The sequence below is a fragment of the Triturus cristatus genome, chromosome 9, assembly GCF_964204655.1.
Source record: "Triturus cristatus chromosome 9, aTriCri1.1, whole genome shotgun sequence".
In the NCBI taxonomy this organism is placed as follows: domain Eukaryota; kingdom Metazoa; phylum Chordata; class Amphibia; order Caudata; family Salamandridae; genus Triturus; species Triturus cristatus.
The window spans coordinates 311,730,916-311,748,393 of NC_140592.1; the positions used below are offsets into that span (position 1 = coordinate 311,730,916).

The 17,478-nt window shown below is 45.3% G+C and overlaps 1 protein-coding gene across 2 annotated transcripts in view; it reads left to right on the forward strand.

Moving 5' to 3' along the window:
* The window catches only part of SIRT2 (sirtuin 2), a 226,239-nt gene that overhangs the window by 13,737 nt on the left and 195,024 nt on the right, over nucleotides 1-17,478 (forward strand). Inside the window, exon 2 of one of the 2 annotated variants that reach the window (XM_085624999.1) lies at nucleotides 617-663. The exons of the other annotated variant lie outside the window; for it this stretch is intronic. Coding sequence (XP_085481125.1) covers nucleotides 617-663 — 47 coding nt within the window. The remainder of the gene's footprint in view (nucleotides 1-616; nucleotides 664-17,478) is intronic. 2 annotated transcript variants of the gene reach the window in all.

Here is a 17,478-nt window from a genome sequence, read left to right on the forward strand (position 1 = left end):
GGCAATAATATGTTTAATTAGCAGGCATCTGGTTAGCACTTTCGGTTTGACAGAATCTTTGAGACTTTCAAAGATAGCCTGTGAAGGGGACAGCAGTTACTCACCTTTGCTAATACATTGTAAAATTTCTTAGCCTCAAGACTGTTCCAAATTTGGCTCCTACTTGCCTTTGCTACCTATCCCTTGGCCGTCATTTCTCTTGAAGTGGATCATCTCCCCTAGACTATTTTACCCATGCCGCGTCTTCTTCTTTTGATCATATCTCACCATCTTTCTGTGCCGTAGGTGTCACCCCCTTTATTTTAGTCTTTTCATACATTGATTTTTCTTTCCTTGCCTCCGTTGTCTGAGCAACATTTAATTATTGCTCATCCCATCATCTCTTGCATCATATGTCTATGTTAAAACTCGGGCTGAGTCAAAACAAATCTCCGTCTTTCCCCTGCCATCCCTCTTTCCATTTCATCATCCCAAGCCTTCGCTGATCTCATCTTGTCTGATATTAGACACAGTCCCACAGCTTACATTATACTCTCAGCTGGGGAAGGGACTGAAACTTTGCATTTAAATGTTTGAAATTCTACTCATAATGGTAACTTTTCTTTTCATGTGACAGATTCCGGTTCACAGCAAACTGAAAGAGAGGTGGCCGTGGAGCCCTTGGTAAGTCCCCTGAATGTCTCCTGCTGCCCATTGATGTCTTCTATGACATCAATGCAGTTAAAAGTTGCATGGTTGAGGACATACATAGCATGTTTTTAGTGAGAGGCAAGCTGCCTGTGAGAGGCTCAGAATTAGTGAGGGGGTGTTGTTTGTGAGGCACTCTGTGTTAGTGAGATGACAGGATTTAGTTAGTGTTGGTTTAAATGGCAAATGGGAATCAGTTAAAAAAAGTGGTTGTTTCTTTGATGGTGGTTGTTAGGAAAGTGTCAGTGAGAGGAGAGTCGGTACTGAGAGACTGACTGTTAGTAAGGGATAGTTGTTAGTACCAGGTGAGCGTTAATAAAATGGTTAAGGTAAAGTGAGAAGTGGTTGTTAGGGAGAGGGTGGGTGTTTACAGGAAAGTAGATGTTAGTGAAAGGCTGGTTATTTATGACAGACGGAATTTTTGATTTTTGTGAGAACCTGGGTTTTATCAAGGAGCCTCATGTTGGTGAGGATTAGCAAGAGGCTGAGTGCTTGAAAGACACTAGGTTTTAGCAAGAGAGTGGGTGCTACCAAGACAATATGTTAATGATAGTCTACATTTTAGTGATGGGCTTGTTGTTGTTGATACTGTGTTTCAGCAAGAGGCTGTATGTTAGCAAGGTGAGTCTTACTAAGAGGCTGTGTGGGTTAGTGACAATGAGCGCTAGTGGTTGCTTGTATGTTAGAGGAAAGCTTCATGTTGGTATTATCTACAGATTGAACTTTATTGAGAAGCTGAGTGTTAGAGATTTGCGGGGTAGGCATGTATGTATACGGTATTCCCATAGTGCAAGCCTAGCCAAATTGGTACAGGGAGCTGTACAGGGTCCAAGACAAGCATAAAGTCACTAAGTAACAGGAGAGGATGCTTGATTATGGATGGTTAATGCATGGTGAGGTAGTGAGCCGTAAAGAAAATTAGAGCAGTGTTAGGATGATCCTGATGGATACAGTGATGTTGTTCCTGATCCTGAATGCATAAACGACAACGAAGATAAGCTTGCCTGCAAGATAACATGAGGTGCCGGTCGTGATGGCTTTGTAAATGTTGCAGCTAGGTTTGAGGGTGGTGTGGGCCTGCAAGAGGAGCCTATGGAGTTTCATCAGGATCACAGCGATGTGATAATTTCTTTTAGTCCTAGATGAGAGATACTGTGGCGTGTAGGATTCACTTAAGGGGTGCCATTGTGGATCTGGATGGCCATGGAGCAGGGTGTTACCACCATCTAGCTGCAAGATTATGATCGCTTGAACAGCAATTCTCTCTACTTTTATTGAAGAAACAGTTTCACTTTCTTTAGGAGATAAAGCTGGTACCAAGTCATCTTTTTTATTTTTGAGAATGTGTTCCCTAAGGGTGAGGTTGGTGTCCAAGGTGAATTCAAGTGACTTGGCATTCAGTAAAAGTTGAGGTTTGGATCTGCCAATGTTCATATTATTGAGCCAGTATGTACTGTCTCTCGTTGATCTGGCAAATAGCAGGAATTCTGTTGTAGTTGGGTTGAGCTTCACAAAGTTGTTGGACATCTAGGTCTGGATGATGTGCAGACAGTGTTTGAGACATTGGCTATCTGAAGCAGAGGTGACTTTCTAATAGAGTTCTGTGTCATCTGCATATTGGTGAATCAAGAGGTTATTATTTCTGAGTGTCCACCTCGTGGGTCCAGGTAGAGGATGACAATGACTGGAGACAGTATTCAACCCTGGTGAGGGGGGGGGCTCTGCAGATGCTTAAGAACTTTTGGGCTCTGGAGATGCCCCTGTGAGCAAACTAGTGTTGATAGAAAAGTAGGAAGAGAACAAGTGAAGGACATTGTCAATGAATGCCATTCAGGACTCCAGGGTCTGAATGAGGGTGAGGTTATTGATTGTGTCGAAGGCAGTTGTGATGTTCAGAAATAGCAGGAGGCATGCATAATCTTCATTTGTGGTCAGGAGTGCATTGTTTATAATATGTGAGGTAATGATCACCATGCTACTGAGTGATCTGAAGCCTTATCCTGCCTTACCGATGAATGGTAGGTTATTTATGGCCTGGTAGTTAGGGAGGTCTTCAGTGTGTAGGGTAGGTTTCTTTAGTAGTGGTGAATTCTCGCCTGTGGTGAGAGCTTCTGGGACAATGCCTTGAGTAAGGAAGGCTTTGACAATGGTGGGTAGGGATCAGAAAGTGTCCCCAGAGAGAGTTTTGATGAAGGACAAGAGTAAGACCTAATCTTCCTTAGAAGTCGCTATGCGGGAGTTGAGTATGTTGGTGAGATCTACGAAAGTCAGGGCTCTCCAGCTTGATTATTGTGGTATATTACGGGAAGGGTTAGGAGTTAGAGAAGAAGCAGACTTCGTTTTGTTGATGTGCTGTCAGATCTTCTGTACTTTTTAAGTGATGAAGAGGTTGATGGTTTTGGGCTTTTCTTTAGATTGAAGAGTTGGAGGATTTGGCGGATGGTTGATGCAGTGCTTGATTGTGTTGAAAAATGTTCTGTATCTGTTGGTGGCTTAATTGATGATTCTGGCTTAGTGCTTTGCTTTGGATGATGTGATGAGCTATCTGCATGTTGTGCTGAGGGACTTCAGTATCAGGAGATCATCAGGACCTCTCTTGTTCTTCCCTGTCTGCAGGATGATCATTTGTCAGCTATATTTTTAGAGTACCAGGATGTTGAAGTCCTTGACTTAAACTTATGTGTTATAATTGGGACGTGGATGTCCACTTAATTTTCCCCAAAAGTTTTGGAGTTGTTTAAAAGGGTGTTGGTGTCTGATGTGGAGTTGATAGGGTGAGATATGAATTCAATTATTGAGTTGTCTATGGAGAAGTGGTTGAAGGAACGGAAAGTTTGTTCTCCTCTTTTGTGTGTACCTTGGTTTGTTGACATGACTCTGAGCAGGGAGATAGGGTTGGTCAAGTGGGCGATTTTGTCCAAGGATATAAGTGGATTTCACTGGATTGTTGTTGATGTTGAGAAGATAAGGTTGAGGGTGTGTGCTTTGGAGTATGTTGGTTGTGTGACATGCTGTACTATGTTGAATGTGTCAATGAGGTTGAAGAGAATGTCTCTTATGTTTTTTCAGTCTGTGTTGTGTAGGTGGTTGAAGTCATCCAAGAGAGGTGGTGTGAGCATGTTGGATGTTGGTTGGACTAGATGGTGAGGAGATCCGAGAATTTATCCATGAAGTTATGTTCTGGCCAGGGGGCCTGTTGATGAGATGGAAGGTAGTGGTCTGCATTGTAGACAATGAGGGAAGAAGGATATCTGGGATGTGTGGATGAACCATGTTCATGTGATGAAAAGGGTGTCTAGTGTGTTAAACGTGATGAGGTCTGCAATATCTGGTGAGTGGTGTATTGCTGAACGAGCGTTAATGAGCATGAGTTGGAATGTTTGATCAGTAGTTTGGGGGTGTATGGTAGTTAGTGGATTGTGTCAGAAGGCGCGTCTGTTTCTAGTGGGAATGATATGTGTTACATCTTCATTCAGGCATAAAAGCCCATAAAAGAATAACACATACAAATGTAAAATAAAAAGTTCACACAGATCACACCTCAGTACATCTCAAGGAGCGTGATCACATATTCAGAAAAGTAAAAGGACAGCCATGAGCTCCTTTTTTTTAATTTTTATTTTTTTGTTCAAATCTGTTTTATTGAATTTTCCAAATACGTACAAAATAAAACGTACTTTCACGTTATTCATGCATGTTGCCACCTACCAACCATAAAATCGTGCTTTCATTGCAGGTTAGCTGAGCCCTTTAACATACACGGCGCATTCGCCGCTCTGAATTGATTACAAATACAGCTTGCAGCTCCTTACATTAGTGCGATGTTGCATGGGTCGATGTATGGTTAGTTACGACAGCCCCACAGGTACAGTCTTTCAGTTATTTCAGCGTGGACTTCAATACAGACAATGTAGAATCATAACAATTATAAACAACGAACCAACTCAAGGCAGACCGGTGTGAGCCCCCCATTTTCCCTTCCCCCCGCCCCTTCCCCCACCTCCCTCACCACACATCCCAGTATTTCAGATTGACTTGTTACTATCTGGCAATAGCGACCACCGTTGTCTTCACAGATAACTATACAAATCAGCTCTCACATGGGAACACCACAGTTGCACACGTTGAGAGGCTCCAGTATCCTCCCTGTGTCCCCGCCCTCCCCTTCAATCTGACCCCCTGGTCACTCTTCCCCGACTCTCTGTAGTGCCTGAATCAAACAGCCATGAGCTCCTTGTGGCAATTAAAACCATATTGTAACATGTTAAGCCATGTCTGACTCTAAAGCTCCAAAAATGAATCGTCCATGAAGAGGTTCATGTAAACCGCTCAATAAAGTGCTGGATTTTGTGCAAAGTTAAGGGCTCTGAGGTGTCTCACATGTCTGTGTCAGGCTCCTTTGGGGTTAACGACTTGTGTTGAAAGGAACTTATTGCATGCACTCACAATAAAACTGCATATAATAGACAGTAAATGTTTAGATCCATCATGCTGCTGGCGCAGTCGTTATTGGCAGGCTCGAGTATTTTCTGCTATTAATGTGTGTTTATACCACAAAATCATAAAAAAGACGTTGAAGCAGTAGTAAACAATTGGGTTGTATGAAATGCGTCAAATAAGAGTCCATTAGCATCCCGTGGGTGGGGGTATGGCCAATTAGTGACCATGGTGAACGGTCTCTGTGCCCCTCATCTGATAAACCGTGCTCCATTGGTATAGCTGGACACAGGCTAGTATATGGTCAAAAAATCCAATGTGGCACAACGTGCTAGTGCATTATGTGGGGCTGCAGTTACTTGATTGCAGCGAAAGGGAGATCTCTGTGCCATTCTTACGAACCATACTCCCATAATGTAGCTTGACACAGACTTGTGAATAACAGCTAGATCTGATCTGGCACAAAGTGCTAATGCCTCTATGCAAGATGTAATTATAAACTGTTTGAACAGTGGGGTGAGCCACTTTGTGCGTAAGTGCTTGGTTTTGGTACAAAATAACATAAAGTGCATTATGGACTCCTTGCCGCACACTGTGCAGTCGCAGAGGTCAGTGATGATGCAGCCTTTAGAGAATTTGGCGATATACATTTGAATGTGTAGGATATCTAGACGGAATTAAATATAAGGCGCGGCTTGTGTTGGGGCTAATGTCTTTCAGGTACTGCTCCATACCCAGCGTGTTCTTTGTGTGCAGATAGTTGTAGGATAGAACAGAGGAGTGTGCTTTCCCAATGAATTTCTTCCGTTTGGTGTACAGGAATGCTTCCTTTACCATGGGGGCCGTGGTGCTGTTGATGTTGCCGGCTCAAACCAAAGATGCTCAAGATCAAGGTTTTGGAGACCGCTTTTTACATAGCTTGTCCAGAGGTTATAATGGATTTTCCCAGCGGGGGGCACTTCAAGCACTAATCTCAGGAAGGACTATTCGTACCTGCTACAGTTTAGGCGTAGCCAGTAGAATACCAGATAGAGGGATATGAGCTTGGAGATGGGAACCATGCCCGTTTCCTGGTACAGAGGGAGAAGCGGTGTACCAGGGCTCAGGTACAGTAGTGATCTCACAAATGCATTGTCCAGTGTTTGGAGCTGCTTACTGTTTCAGTACCCCCAGAGATGTGCACCGTAACTTGCTGCAGCCACTGCTTTTTGCTTGTATACTTGTAGCACATCGCTCAGTGAACGGCAGCCAGTTTTGTTCTTAAGCCTTGGTATTGGGTTGGCAGACCGCTGTAGGATGGCAGCTGCTTTGTCGACATGGGCACGCCAGGACACCTTGCTGTTGAAGCAGATGCCCAGATAGTCATAGACCTTGATTATTTTGAGTGCATTGCCAGCAATTCTTGATGATTTTGTCAATGGTGGGTATAGCCCCAACGGCATTACTTTTGTCTTTTGTATATCAATAACAGATCTTTTTGTCTTGCTGTTAGAGCTGCTAATTGGTCCTCGTACTTGGTGCGTTTACTGGGGTTCAGATACACGTTCAGAACGTTCAGTGATTCTTGTGCTCCTTGACCAGTCTGACGTGCAGTGTGTACAATGGGGATGAGGTGGAGGAAAGTTCTATTGCTGTACAATCTACTTTCATTGATATTTAGTTAGTTAGAGGCCCCATAGCTCTCCCTCTGCCTAATTTGCTTCCCTCAAGGGAAAACTTCATATAGTCCAGGGACGTTTGTTGGGCGCTCAGTGTGTTCACCGCCCATGTCTCCTGGACATTGTATCTCCTTTGAGCATTCTTTCTAGTCCATGTCCTCCAGTTTTGATTGTATACCAGCTGTATTCCATGAAAGGATGTTCATCCCTGTTACCCCACCTTGGGTGCTGTTACTGTACCTAGGATTGCTAGAGTAACCAGGAAACTGGGCCCTTTTCTGTTAAAAATGTGTGGACAGTGGTGTATCAGTCCTTGAGTAGTGTTTCTCAAGATTGTTTAGGGCTGTTGGCAGCCATTGCCAGTTGGCTTCATCTTTTCTGGGGGCAGGTCTTGTATCATGTCTGATGGTGACAGTCCTATCAGCATTGAGCCTCCACTTGGTCACTGATAAGGTTTTCGGGTTGTTTAGCGTTCATGGCGGAAATCTGTATTTGCCTTCAGGTCTCCTTGGAGGGCCCTGTAGTTCTTGCAGCTCTTGCTTCTGAGGCAGTTCTTTTGAATGGTCGTGGACGGTGTTGGCAAGCCTTATGGTCCTCCTTTGTGGGAGCCTTCCCAGGCCCATCACGCTGAGGGAGTCTGTTATCACAAATCTGTTTTGGGGTGAATGCTGTGTGGAACGCCACTGATTTTTAGACGCCCTCTCTCGGTGCCTCGAGTTTTAGAGGGCTCCTACTTCCTGGGTTAACCAATTTTATGTGCTGAGATATTCTAAAGAGTGCGGGAATGGCCCGCAACACCTCCAGTGGACATGATTGGTTTATGGAGCTGGGCAATCGGAGTCTGGTAAGAGGGCAATAAAGATGAATCATGTTGCTGCGTGGCCAATGTTTCTAACATGATATGTGAGTGTTGGGGTCATCTATTTCTGGTTGTGATTATGGGGAGTCGGGTGCTGGGTGAGGTACATGCTATATTTTACCATGTAGGTTTCAGTGGAACAGCGATTCTGGCCCAAGGCCTTTTCTACCATTAACAGGCCCAAACAGGCAATAAATACCCTTGTCTAGCCCCACCCTTTGCTGGGAATGGATGGGGATTGGATTCCTTCTTTTTAATATGGCTTTAGCAGTAAAACAGTGATCTCACTTCCTGTGCAGATGGATAATGGGAAATCCAATGATGTCACTTCTTGTGCAGTTGGATGATGGGAAATCTAATTATGTCTCACACTGCACAGAAAGATGATGGGAAAATGCAGTGTTAGCAAGATGGTGGCTTTTGGCAAGACGTTGGGTGTTAGGGAGAGGCTTGGTGTTTGTGAAAGGCTTTAGTTAGAGGATTTGTGTTTAAAATACGGGCTGTTTCAGTGGCTGAGTGTGAAAAGATAAGGATTTGCAAGAGGCTGGATGTTAGCAAGGGGCTTGGCGGTCTTGAGACTAGGTGTTTCTGAGAGGCGGAGGTTTAGCAAGAGGCTGGGTCTTTATTATAATCTAGATATTTATGAGAGACTGTGTGTTTGTGAGAGGCTGGTTGTGTGTGTGAGTGGCTGGATTTTCAGGAGAGGCTGAAGTTTCCTCAGAGGTTAGCAGTTCATCAAATACTTGCTGTCCATTAGATTGCTCTTAAACGAGTGAGAAGTGGTGTTTATGAGAGAATGCTTGAAATGAAGGGTGTTATCAGTGGGAGTGAGTGGGAGGATGAGTGCTAAGAACAGGTGGATAATGTGAGAGAATCAGTGTAATTGAAAGGGATGTTGTAGTAGAGGGTGGTTGATATTCAGGTTAGGTATTTTGTCTCAGTTGGGATGACAGTGAATGGATGTTTGAGGTACAGTAAATGATGTTAGTTACTATAAGAATGCGGTCTAATTGTTGGTGTGAGGGGGGGTCAAGTCGGTGAGGTCTGGACAGACAGACAAACATAGATTTGTTAGTACATACCTATCCTTGACACCAAACTCTGTAGCTGGTCTACTGCTCAGTTCTGTTTTACTCTTGCTCCAGGGACTGTGCAAGGAGTAATAACAATTTTTCATTTTGCTGCCACTGTTTCTTCTAATGAGCCTTCATTTAACTCTTTCATTGCAGTCAGGCACCAATCTGCTTAAGAGTCCTTAGGCAGCCGCCTAGAATCACCATGCAATAAAATATGCCCATCCGTGGTGCAACAGAGACCTTTTTAATACACTGTCTTTGTTTCTTCCACTACCTGTTGTCCGAGAAATATTTTCTCATACTTCAACATTTGTTTCTAGAAATTATTTGCCTTTTGAAAATAAGAGTGCACTTTGTCTCTCTTGGTACATAGTTATGATCATAATTTTGAGTTGTTCTTTATAGATCTTGTAATTTATTACCATTTGTTAGCCCATCAGAGTGTCTTCAGTCTATTTCTAACCTTCTACCATTATGATGTTCAGAAATGTACACTAAAATGCAGTTGTGGCCTCACCAGAGCATTGTACAGTGGTAAGAAAACCTACAGTCTTTTGATGGTTTTACTATTCCTTACTAATCATAGAATCCTTATTGCTCTTCATCCTTTGACTTAATTTAACACCTATTAAATTGTCTGATATAACCCGGAGATCCCTGCTCTCTTTTATGATCCGTAGGTTCTCTACTACAGTTTTGTTATCACTGCCAAGATTTTATTGCCTTAACTGCATTTATCTCCACGTAGCTGCTTTAATTTGTAGTGCTTAATCCAAAACTTCTCTTTCAGCACTTTTAGTGTCACCAACAGATATCTTTGAGTGGTGTGTTATGGAAGATCTGTTGTTCAGAATGCCAGTACATGAAGTGGACTTTGAGATGGCCCTTTGCTTACTCTTGGTTGACTTCCTTGTCAGTCTGATTTTCTTACATTTTATTTATTGAATTTCCTTCCTCTTCTTGGATTTGTCCCAACATCCCTCCCGGAGTATAGCTTCTTTACCATCCTTTTGATTGGATGATTTGTATCTTTCCTCAGCTCCAAAACAGAAAACCTCTTTTTTGTTTCCGCCATCCATGGAAGTGTATGTATTTCTTTGCTCTCTCTTCCATGTGCTTGATCCCCCTCACATCCGAGACCCCCCACACCAATACTTACTTTGAGCCTGTGGTTCTGGTGCTTGGCTTCGGCACCTAATTTTTAAGACTGGCACTTATGACAGCCTGCCATGTGATGGCACTGTTTGTCTAAAATTAGAGATGATTACAATAACAGTTGTTTATTAATTCAGTGTACATTAATATGACCTGCCACCCAAGCCATTCTTATAGCCGTGGGGGCCAGGAATATTCTGAATTTTAACACTTGTAGAAGTGTGATGGTTAGTGGTTGTGTTGGTACTATCATTTGCAGCACTGGCAGGGCCAATCGGCGGCACAAGCTGCGGTGGCCTCCTGACAAGGAACCTGGCAAATATTTTTTTTTTTCAATTTAAACACTGCCCCACACGCTTTGTGTGGTTTCATCCACCCCTACCCACACTGAATGGCTTTTACTGTGCCTTTTTTCACTTTAAACCCCCTCCCATCCAGCTCTTCCATTGCTCTCCTGTCACCCTCCGTGCTTCCACCGTTTAGTGGCAATTACCCACTGAACAGCACCAACAAAAGATATTGGAAAAAGCCAAAAGGTGAGACCTAACTTTCTGCACCATTTTAGGTATAATGCACATGGCAGAGTTTGAGCAATATGAAAATAATCACATTTCAACACTCTTATCTTTTGAGTGCCTCTTACGAATACAATGAAGAGCACAGGATGAAGGACTGCTCTTTTTCAGAATTGATTCCATTTACCAGCTTTACTTTTCTCTTGTCACTCAAGCAATTGCTAGTTTTCCGAAGTCTAAGTGAATGAAAAATGTCCTATCTAACGTAACGGAAAGTTTCAATTCTATTAAGAACTCAAAGGCAAGAATTATGCCTTCTTTCTTCACTTTTATTCAAAAGCAGCTCATTAAAAGATTAACAAAACTAGATTTCCCATGAACCCTAGGAAAAGGTAGTAAAGAAAAAACACATGGCAACAGCCAATGAAGTCCATGTAACAGTGTCCAATCAGGGGCCTCCGAGCCCAACATAGTCCTCTGTCAGTGTCCCTTCTCCCTCTTTCTTTGCGCAAAGTCAGCCATCGGATCACCTTCATGCATCCTGTTTGTTAGCATCAGATCCTGCAAAGACAGAGATATATTACCACTTGCGCCTCGACTGAACCAGCCTGCAAGATAAACAGCAACACAGATATAGCACAACAGGTTAAAGCAACCAAAGCAACCCCATACATGTAAGCAAGATTACTTACTGCAGTACAGGCTGGTTGACTCTTCTTGGACCCTAGGGTGGGATAATCCTCGCCTCCGAGTCCTTAATAGAATTGAAACTTTCCGTTATGTTAGCTAGGAAATGTTTCATTCTATGTCAGGACTGGAGGCGAGGATTATGCTAGTTCAAAGCTTGCTCACAACGATTTGAGCCATGTTGAGCACCGGCTTGAAATAGAATCTTTTAAATGTGGAGTCCGAAGACCAGTCAGCTGCATTGAGGATATCCTGTAAGCGGGCACCCAACCTGAATGCCATAGAGGCCATCGCCCCTCGAGCTGAATGAGCTCCGAAATGCCGAAGGTTGATGCCTGCCTCCTGCATCACCCATCTGACCCATCTAGTAATAGTCAGCTACGACACCGCCTTAAAGGGCTACCTGAGTGCAATGAGCAATTGACTTTCTCCCGGAGGACGGAACTCGTCCTTCATCTCCTCATATGCTTTGAGGCATCTGACAACACACAATTTGGGAGAATCCGGAAATTCCGGATAAGAAATCACCCTGGTATGGCATTTCGTGTGTCTGAGAAAAGTGAAAGTCACTCCATCAGGAGTAAACATTCTGCTAGTGATGTCCACACCCCTGACGTCTGAAACGCGCCTGCAGGAAATGAGGCTGAGGAGCATGGCTAATTTTGAGGAAAGCTTTTCTCTGGAGAGGTAACGATTCGGTTGCCATAACATAAATATGTTGAGGACTTGGTTCACGTCCTAAAGTGCTGAGTAACGAAGTTGAGGAGGTAGAGTCGAATGCCACATAACAATCTGCAAACCATCGGGTGTGCACCTATAGCCATGTCATTAATTGGCACATGCCCAGTTGAAATGGCAGAACAAAAGGTGTTTATTGACCTGTATGTCATGCCCTTGGTAGCCAATTGTGCCAAGAAATTCACGACGTGTACAACGTCCGCGACCAAGGGATCAAAATCCCATCACAAGCACCAACGGGACCATCTGCCCCAAGTGCATCTGTACCTTTTGACAGTGCCATCCGCCCAAGCCTTAGAGATAAAAGGCTTCAGCTTCCTGCGAAAGGCCTGGGACTTCCCATCGACCCCTGAAATCCGCCACGCCATGAGCCCCAGCGAGTTCACCAACACCAGAGGATGTGGAGCTTTGTCTGGACTCAGGAGGAGGGTTGGAAAGTGGGGGAGTAGGATTGGAGATTCCCACGAAAGTTCCAGAAGAACTGGAAACCAGACTTGCGATTTCCAAAAGGGAGTTATCAGAACGAGGTCCGCTGACTGTCTGCGGATCTGGGCCGTTGTTCTCGTGATCATCGCGAAGGGGGGAAACGCGTACCCCTTCTCCAAGCTCCAGTCCTGAAGGAAAGAATACGTAGCTACCGCCGAGGGGTCTGGCCTCCAGCTGAAAAACAGGGGCAGCTGGTGGTCCAACCACAAGGCGAACAGGTCTACTGAGAAGGGACCCCAGCAGTTGTTCAACATTGCAAAAATGCACCGGTCGAGCATCCAGAGACTGGAATCTCTGAAATTTCATGAGTGAAAATCCGCCACCTGATTGTCGCGCCCTGGTAAGTACTCCGCAGCGACTGAAACCTGGCTTTCCAAGTAGTACTGCCAGAAACTTGCGGCTAAGTCCGCGAGGGCTTTGGATCTTGTCCCTCCTAGGTGGTTTATATACCGGACCACCGAAATGTTGTGCATCTTGAGAAGGACAAATGATTGCACCGAATCCCTTGTCCAACAGCGGATGGCGAAGGATCCCGCCAGAAGCTCCAAACAATTGATATGCAACTTCTGTTCGTCGGGAGACCACAATCCTCCCATAGAGAGGTTTGCGCACCTGGCACCCCAGCCTAGCTTGCTGGCGTCACACTCTATAATCGGATCTGGTGCAGAGCCAAAAATCGCATGGCCGTTCCAGGCCTCCATGTGGTCCAGCCACCACTGGCTCTCCTCCTGGGCCTCGTTGGACAGGGAGCCCATTTGAGAGTGAGGTTAACCTTTGCATCAGAAGTATGCCTTTAAGCGCTGAAGAGCCCGGTAATGGAGCAGGCCCGGGAAAATGGCTTGGATTGACACCAAAAGTAGGCCCACCACCCGAGCTAGTTGCCTTAGAGACACCTGATGTCTGGAAAGAAAACACCTCAGTTCGTGCCGAATCTTGGTCACTTTCCTGGAGGTAAGGCTCAGGGTGGAAGAAGCGGAGTCTATGACGAATCCTAGGAAGGTAATGGACTGAGTGGGAACTAACAGAGATTTCTTCTCGTTTACCACAAATCCTAAACTCTGAAGCAAGTCCACCGCCATCCAAATATGGGTCGATAGCTGAGGAGGACAAGAGTTCATCAGAAGGAGATCGTCCAGGTACACGATCATCTGAATGCCTCGCGCTCTCAGGAACTCCACCACTGGCTTGAGGACCTTGGTGAAGCCCAAAACACTAGGAGTGGGGGGGACAGGGAGCGTTTAGAAAAAAGATAGGTCCAGTACCGTTGCTCCCGAGAACTAACATGTAATCACTGATTGGTAACTGTTCCTAAACAAAGAACCATAACCAACTCGGTTACGTAGAAGAGAAAGAAAGAAAGAAAAATGGTCTCTATATGTGGTTCCCAATTGATGAAGGTGGGGGAATTTCTCCTTTAGAAATTAGTGCCCTCACATACTCTTGCGAGTGTCATGCTTCATCAGGCGTTGCTCCTCGTGGGGGTGGCGCTTCTGTCCTCCACGGGCCTCGCAAGGAGCTCTTTGTCGGAAATCTTTTAGGAGACGCCGCAGTTGTGCATGTGGGTGTGTGGGCCAAAAAGGGGTTTAGTGCGGGAGGTAAAAGTAAAAGAATTATACAGGGAAGGTGGAGCAGTGCAGTGAGAGCAGCAGAGTAATACCCTGACCTCTACGATATTTGTTATTAGAGGTGCTCCACCTCCCCGTATAATTCTTTTACCGATGATGAAGCATGACACTCGCAAGAGTGTGTTAAGGCAATAATTTCTAAAGGAGAAATTCCCCCACCTTAATCAATTGGGAACCACATATAGAGACCATTTTTCTTCCTTTCTTTCTCTTCTACGTAACCGAGTTGGTTATGGTTCTTTGTTTAGGAACAGTTACCAATCAGTGATTACATGTTAGACCTTGGTGAAACACCAGGGGCCAAGCAAAGGCAGAATGGAAGAGCGGAGAACTCATAAGTTTGATGGCGCTAGACAAACTGAAGGAAGCGCCTGTGTGGAGGAAAGATTGGGATTACCAAGTAGGCAAGTTAAGATCTAACCGTACCTTCCAATCTTGAGGCCGCAAGACATCTCAGAGGAGATCGATGCCCTCCACCTTGAAGTGGCGGTAAACCAACCACTCGTTGAATTCGCTTAAATTTATGACCGGCCACCGTCGGTCTTGTCGACCAAAAATATATATCGCTTAAGAAGCCTCTTGGGTGAGGAGAGGATAGGGAGATGGCACCCTTGTGAAGGAGGGATGCGACCTCCTCGTCCACAAGGGCGGCCTCTTGAAGTGAAAATTGAATTGGCCTGGGTCTGGACAACTGCACTGGTTCCCCTAAAAACTCTATGTGGAACCCCTGCACCGTCTGCAGTACCCACGCGTCTCTCGTGATGGAAATCCAGGCCTGGAAAAAATTTGCCAGCCGCCCCCCCTATTTTTAGATGGGAAGAAGGGAGAACATTCACCGGGACTTGAGGTGGTTGCTCCTCCTCTGAAGCCCCTACCCTTGCCACGACAGCCTCTCGTTGGGTAGAAATTCCCGAAACGGGACTGATGTTGGTACTGCTTGGTGCCTTGTCCCCTTAGCGCACCTTGATGGGGATGACGACTGGCCGAGCAGCCCCTGCCTCGGCCGGCCCCTTGAAAACCACAAGGAAACACTTTTTTATTGTGGTCTGTGCTTTATCTAATGAAGTGAAAGTATTGACAAACTTTCCGAGCTCTTTTATAAAAGGCTCGTCAAAGAGACCTCCCTGGGCAACGGTGCCCGCCTCCGAGTCCGCCAGATTGCCCCCAATTTCGGGTCAACTTTAATTAGCAGGGAGTGGCGGCGTTCGGTGGAAAGGGCGCAATTCGCATTGCCCAAAAATGTAATGGCCTCTGGGCCCAGCTTGAGAAGGTGTCTGAGGAAATCAAAGAGCCTCTTCGGCCATATCCAGTATTTTCGTCATGGGACCCAGGGCATCCAGGAGCTTATCCTGACATGCCCTCCACGAACTGTCGATCCCTTTTTTAGGGTTCCTAACAAATTTCTGTAAAAAGGTGGCCATACGGGGGTCGATCTCTGGAGTAAGGGCCACTTTCCCCTCCCGGGAGGGACGGGGGCACTCCTCCTAGAGGCAATTGCGGGCCTCCTTCTCAAGCGGTCTACATATGTGCCCCGCCACATAGCTAGCTACCTTATCGGCCAGAGCCCACTCTGAGGAGCGTGGGTGGACAATGTCGTCGGGGTCAAGCATGTCTGACTTGCTCTGAGGGGCCTGAGAAGGGCAGGATGGAAGCCAGATTCTGGATGGACCTGGTTCCTCATCTGCGTCTCCTGCCGCCTTAGGGACAGCATGAGGGTCAGCTGGGGGAGGGGAGGGATTCCCTGCTGGGAGGGTAGGTTGACTATCCCGAAAAGCTTTTTTCAACCTGGCAAAAGCGTCCAAATCCACACCAGAATCTCAGGATCGTTTAGAAGGCGGGGAGTGCTGGGTTCCTGGGCCCTCAGGGGCCGCTGGCATGGCAGAGACTTGAGATGTGAGCCTATCAGAGGCCTGAGCGACCTGGCGGGAGAGTCTCTCCTCTAGAGGAGTCGTGGCTTCCTCCACCGCTCGATAGATAGAGGTGTCGACAGCCTTATAGAAGGCGTCAGCCAGAGGGTCCTCCTCTTCATATTCTTGGTGATACTCCATAATCTGGCTAGTAGGAGGCCAGGGACCAGAGTTAAAGGCGTCTTGGAATCAGCACACCAGGCCTTAGTACAGGGTCACAATCTTTAAGGGGCTGTGTGTCAACCTAAAATATTTAAGCGGATTCTCTGCGAATTGAATGGGGTTCTAGCCCCAGGTACACAACAAGGCTGGTGGAATTAAAGACATGAAGTGGGCGAAATCGTCCCTATCGCAAGGGAGCTGGTCTGGGTAGTTAGTGTCCCCAAAGAAGGCCTTCAGGCCAGATACAGACCCCACAGGGCGTTCAGGGTAAAACAAATACTGACTCTGTTCTCCACGTTCTAACAACTCTCATGGGGAACAGAGCGTTAAATTTTAAATCAAGTCAAGCGGTCGGCTGCTTTGAGCTATTAATAGCAGCCCGACCGCATACGGACCCAGACGGGTGTCCTCCTCAGACCGGATCGCTTCAGGTATTTTCCCGGTTATCCAGTTGAAAAAAATCGAGATTTGTCCAACACAACATTTTACATTGAGCATGTGCTTTCTCGGGTGCAGGACTTCACGGGTAACAATGGATTTGATTGTTTTCATCGCTGAGGGTGGGCTGAATGTTTCATAGTTCCAGCCAGATCTCACCATTGCTTAGTGAGACGGCATTTGCATTTACTGCATGTTTGCAAAGACTGGGCAGCATTGTTTCTTATATTTCCACCATCTTTCCAGCGTCTTGAGATCGTCACGGGTGAGTAGCACGCTTCACAATTCCCTGATTGATTGATTGATTGATTGATTGATTCCAAAACCTTTTAATATTCTAAGACAGCGGTTCCTAACCTTTTGAGTTCAGGAAATCTCCACTGAATCACTATTGGAAGCCCAGGATCGCCAATGAATTTCTGATAGAAGCCTGGGACCTCCATTGAACCACTACTGGCAGCCAGGGACCTCAGTCTAAGCAATTTCTATGATTTGAACCTCTAAACAGTACACACAACTACAGAATCAAGTATAGATCGAAAGAAACACACAAATGATGAAATATTGTATTTAATTTACAAACAAAACTATCTTTAAAAAAATACAATTTTTAATTTTAAAAGGAAAGTTGGAGCTTTTCAAAATGTGGTTTTATTTCCAAAATATAAAGTGATACTATGTACCTTTTTTGCCCTTAATGCACACTCTCTCTTTGTCCACGCATCCCAGTGCTATACTTGAGGCCACCCGTTATCCATACTAGATTCTGTTTACTATAGCTACACTGCTACCAGAAATCGTGCTAAGGATAGCAACTTAATTTTTTTGCCTACTATTTCAAAACACTTCACATTTACATAGCATTTTAATAGTTGTAATTTGGCTTTTTTTATGTATATCTTCCTTATTAATCATCTATTGTTTAATTTTGTAATCGGCAGCTGCCAACCCCCTTAGTAGGCTTCGCGAACCCCCAGGGGTCCACGGTCCACAGGTTAAAGAAACTCTGTCCTTAGGTAAGACAAGGCCTGTATACCATCAGACGACA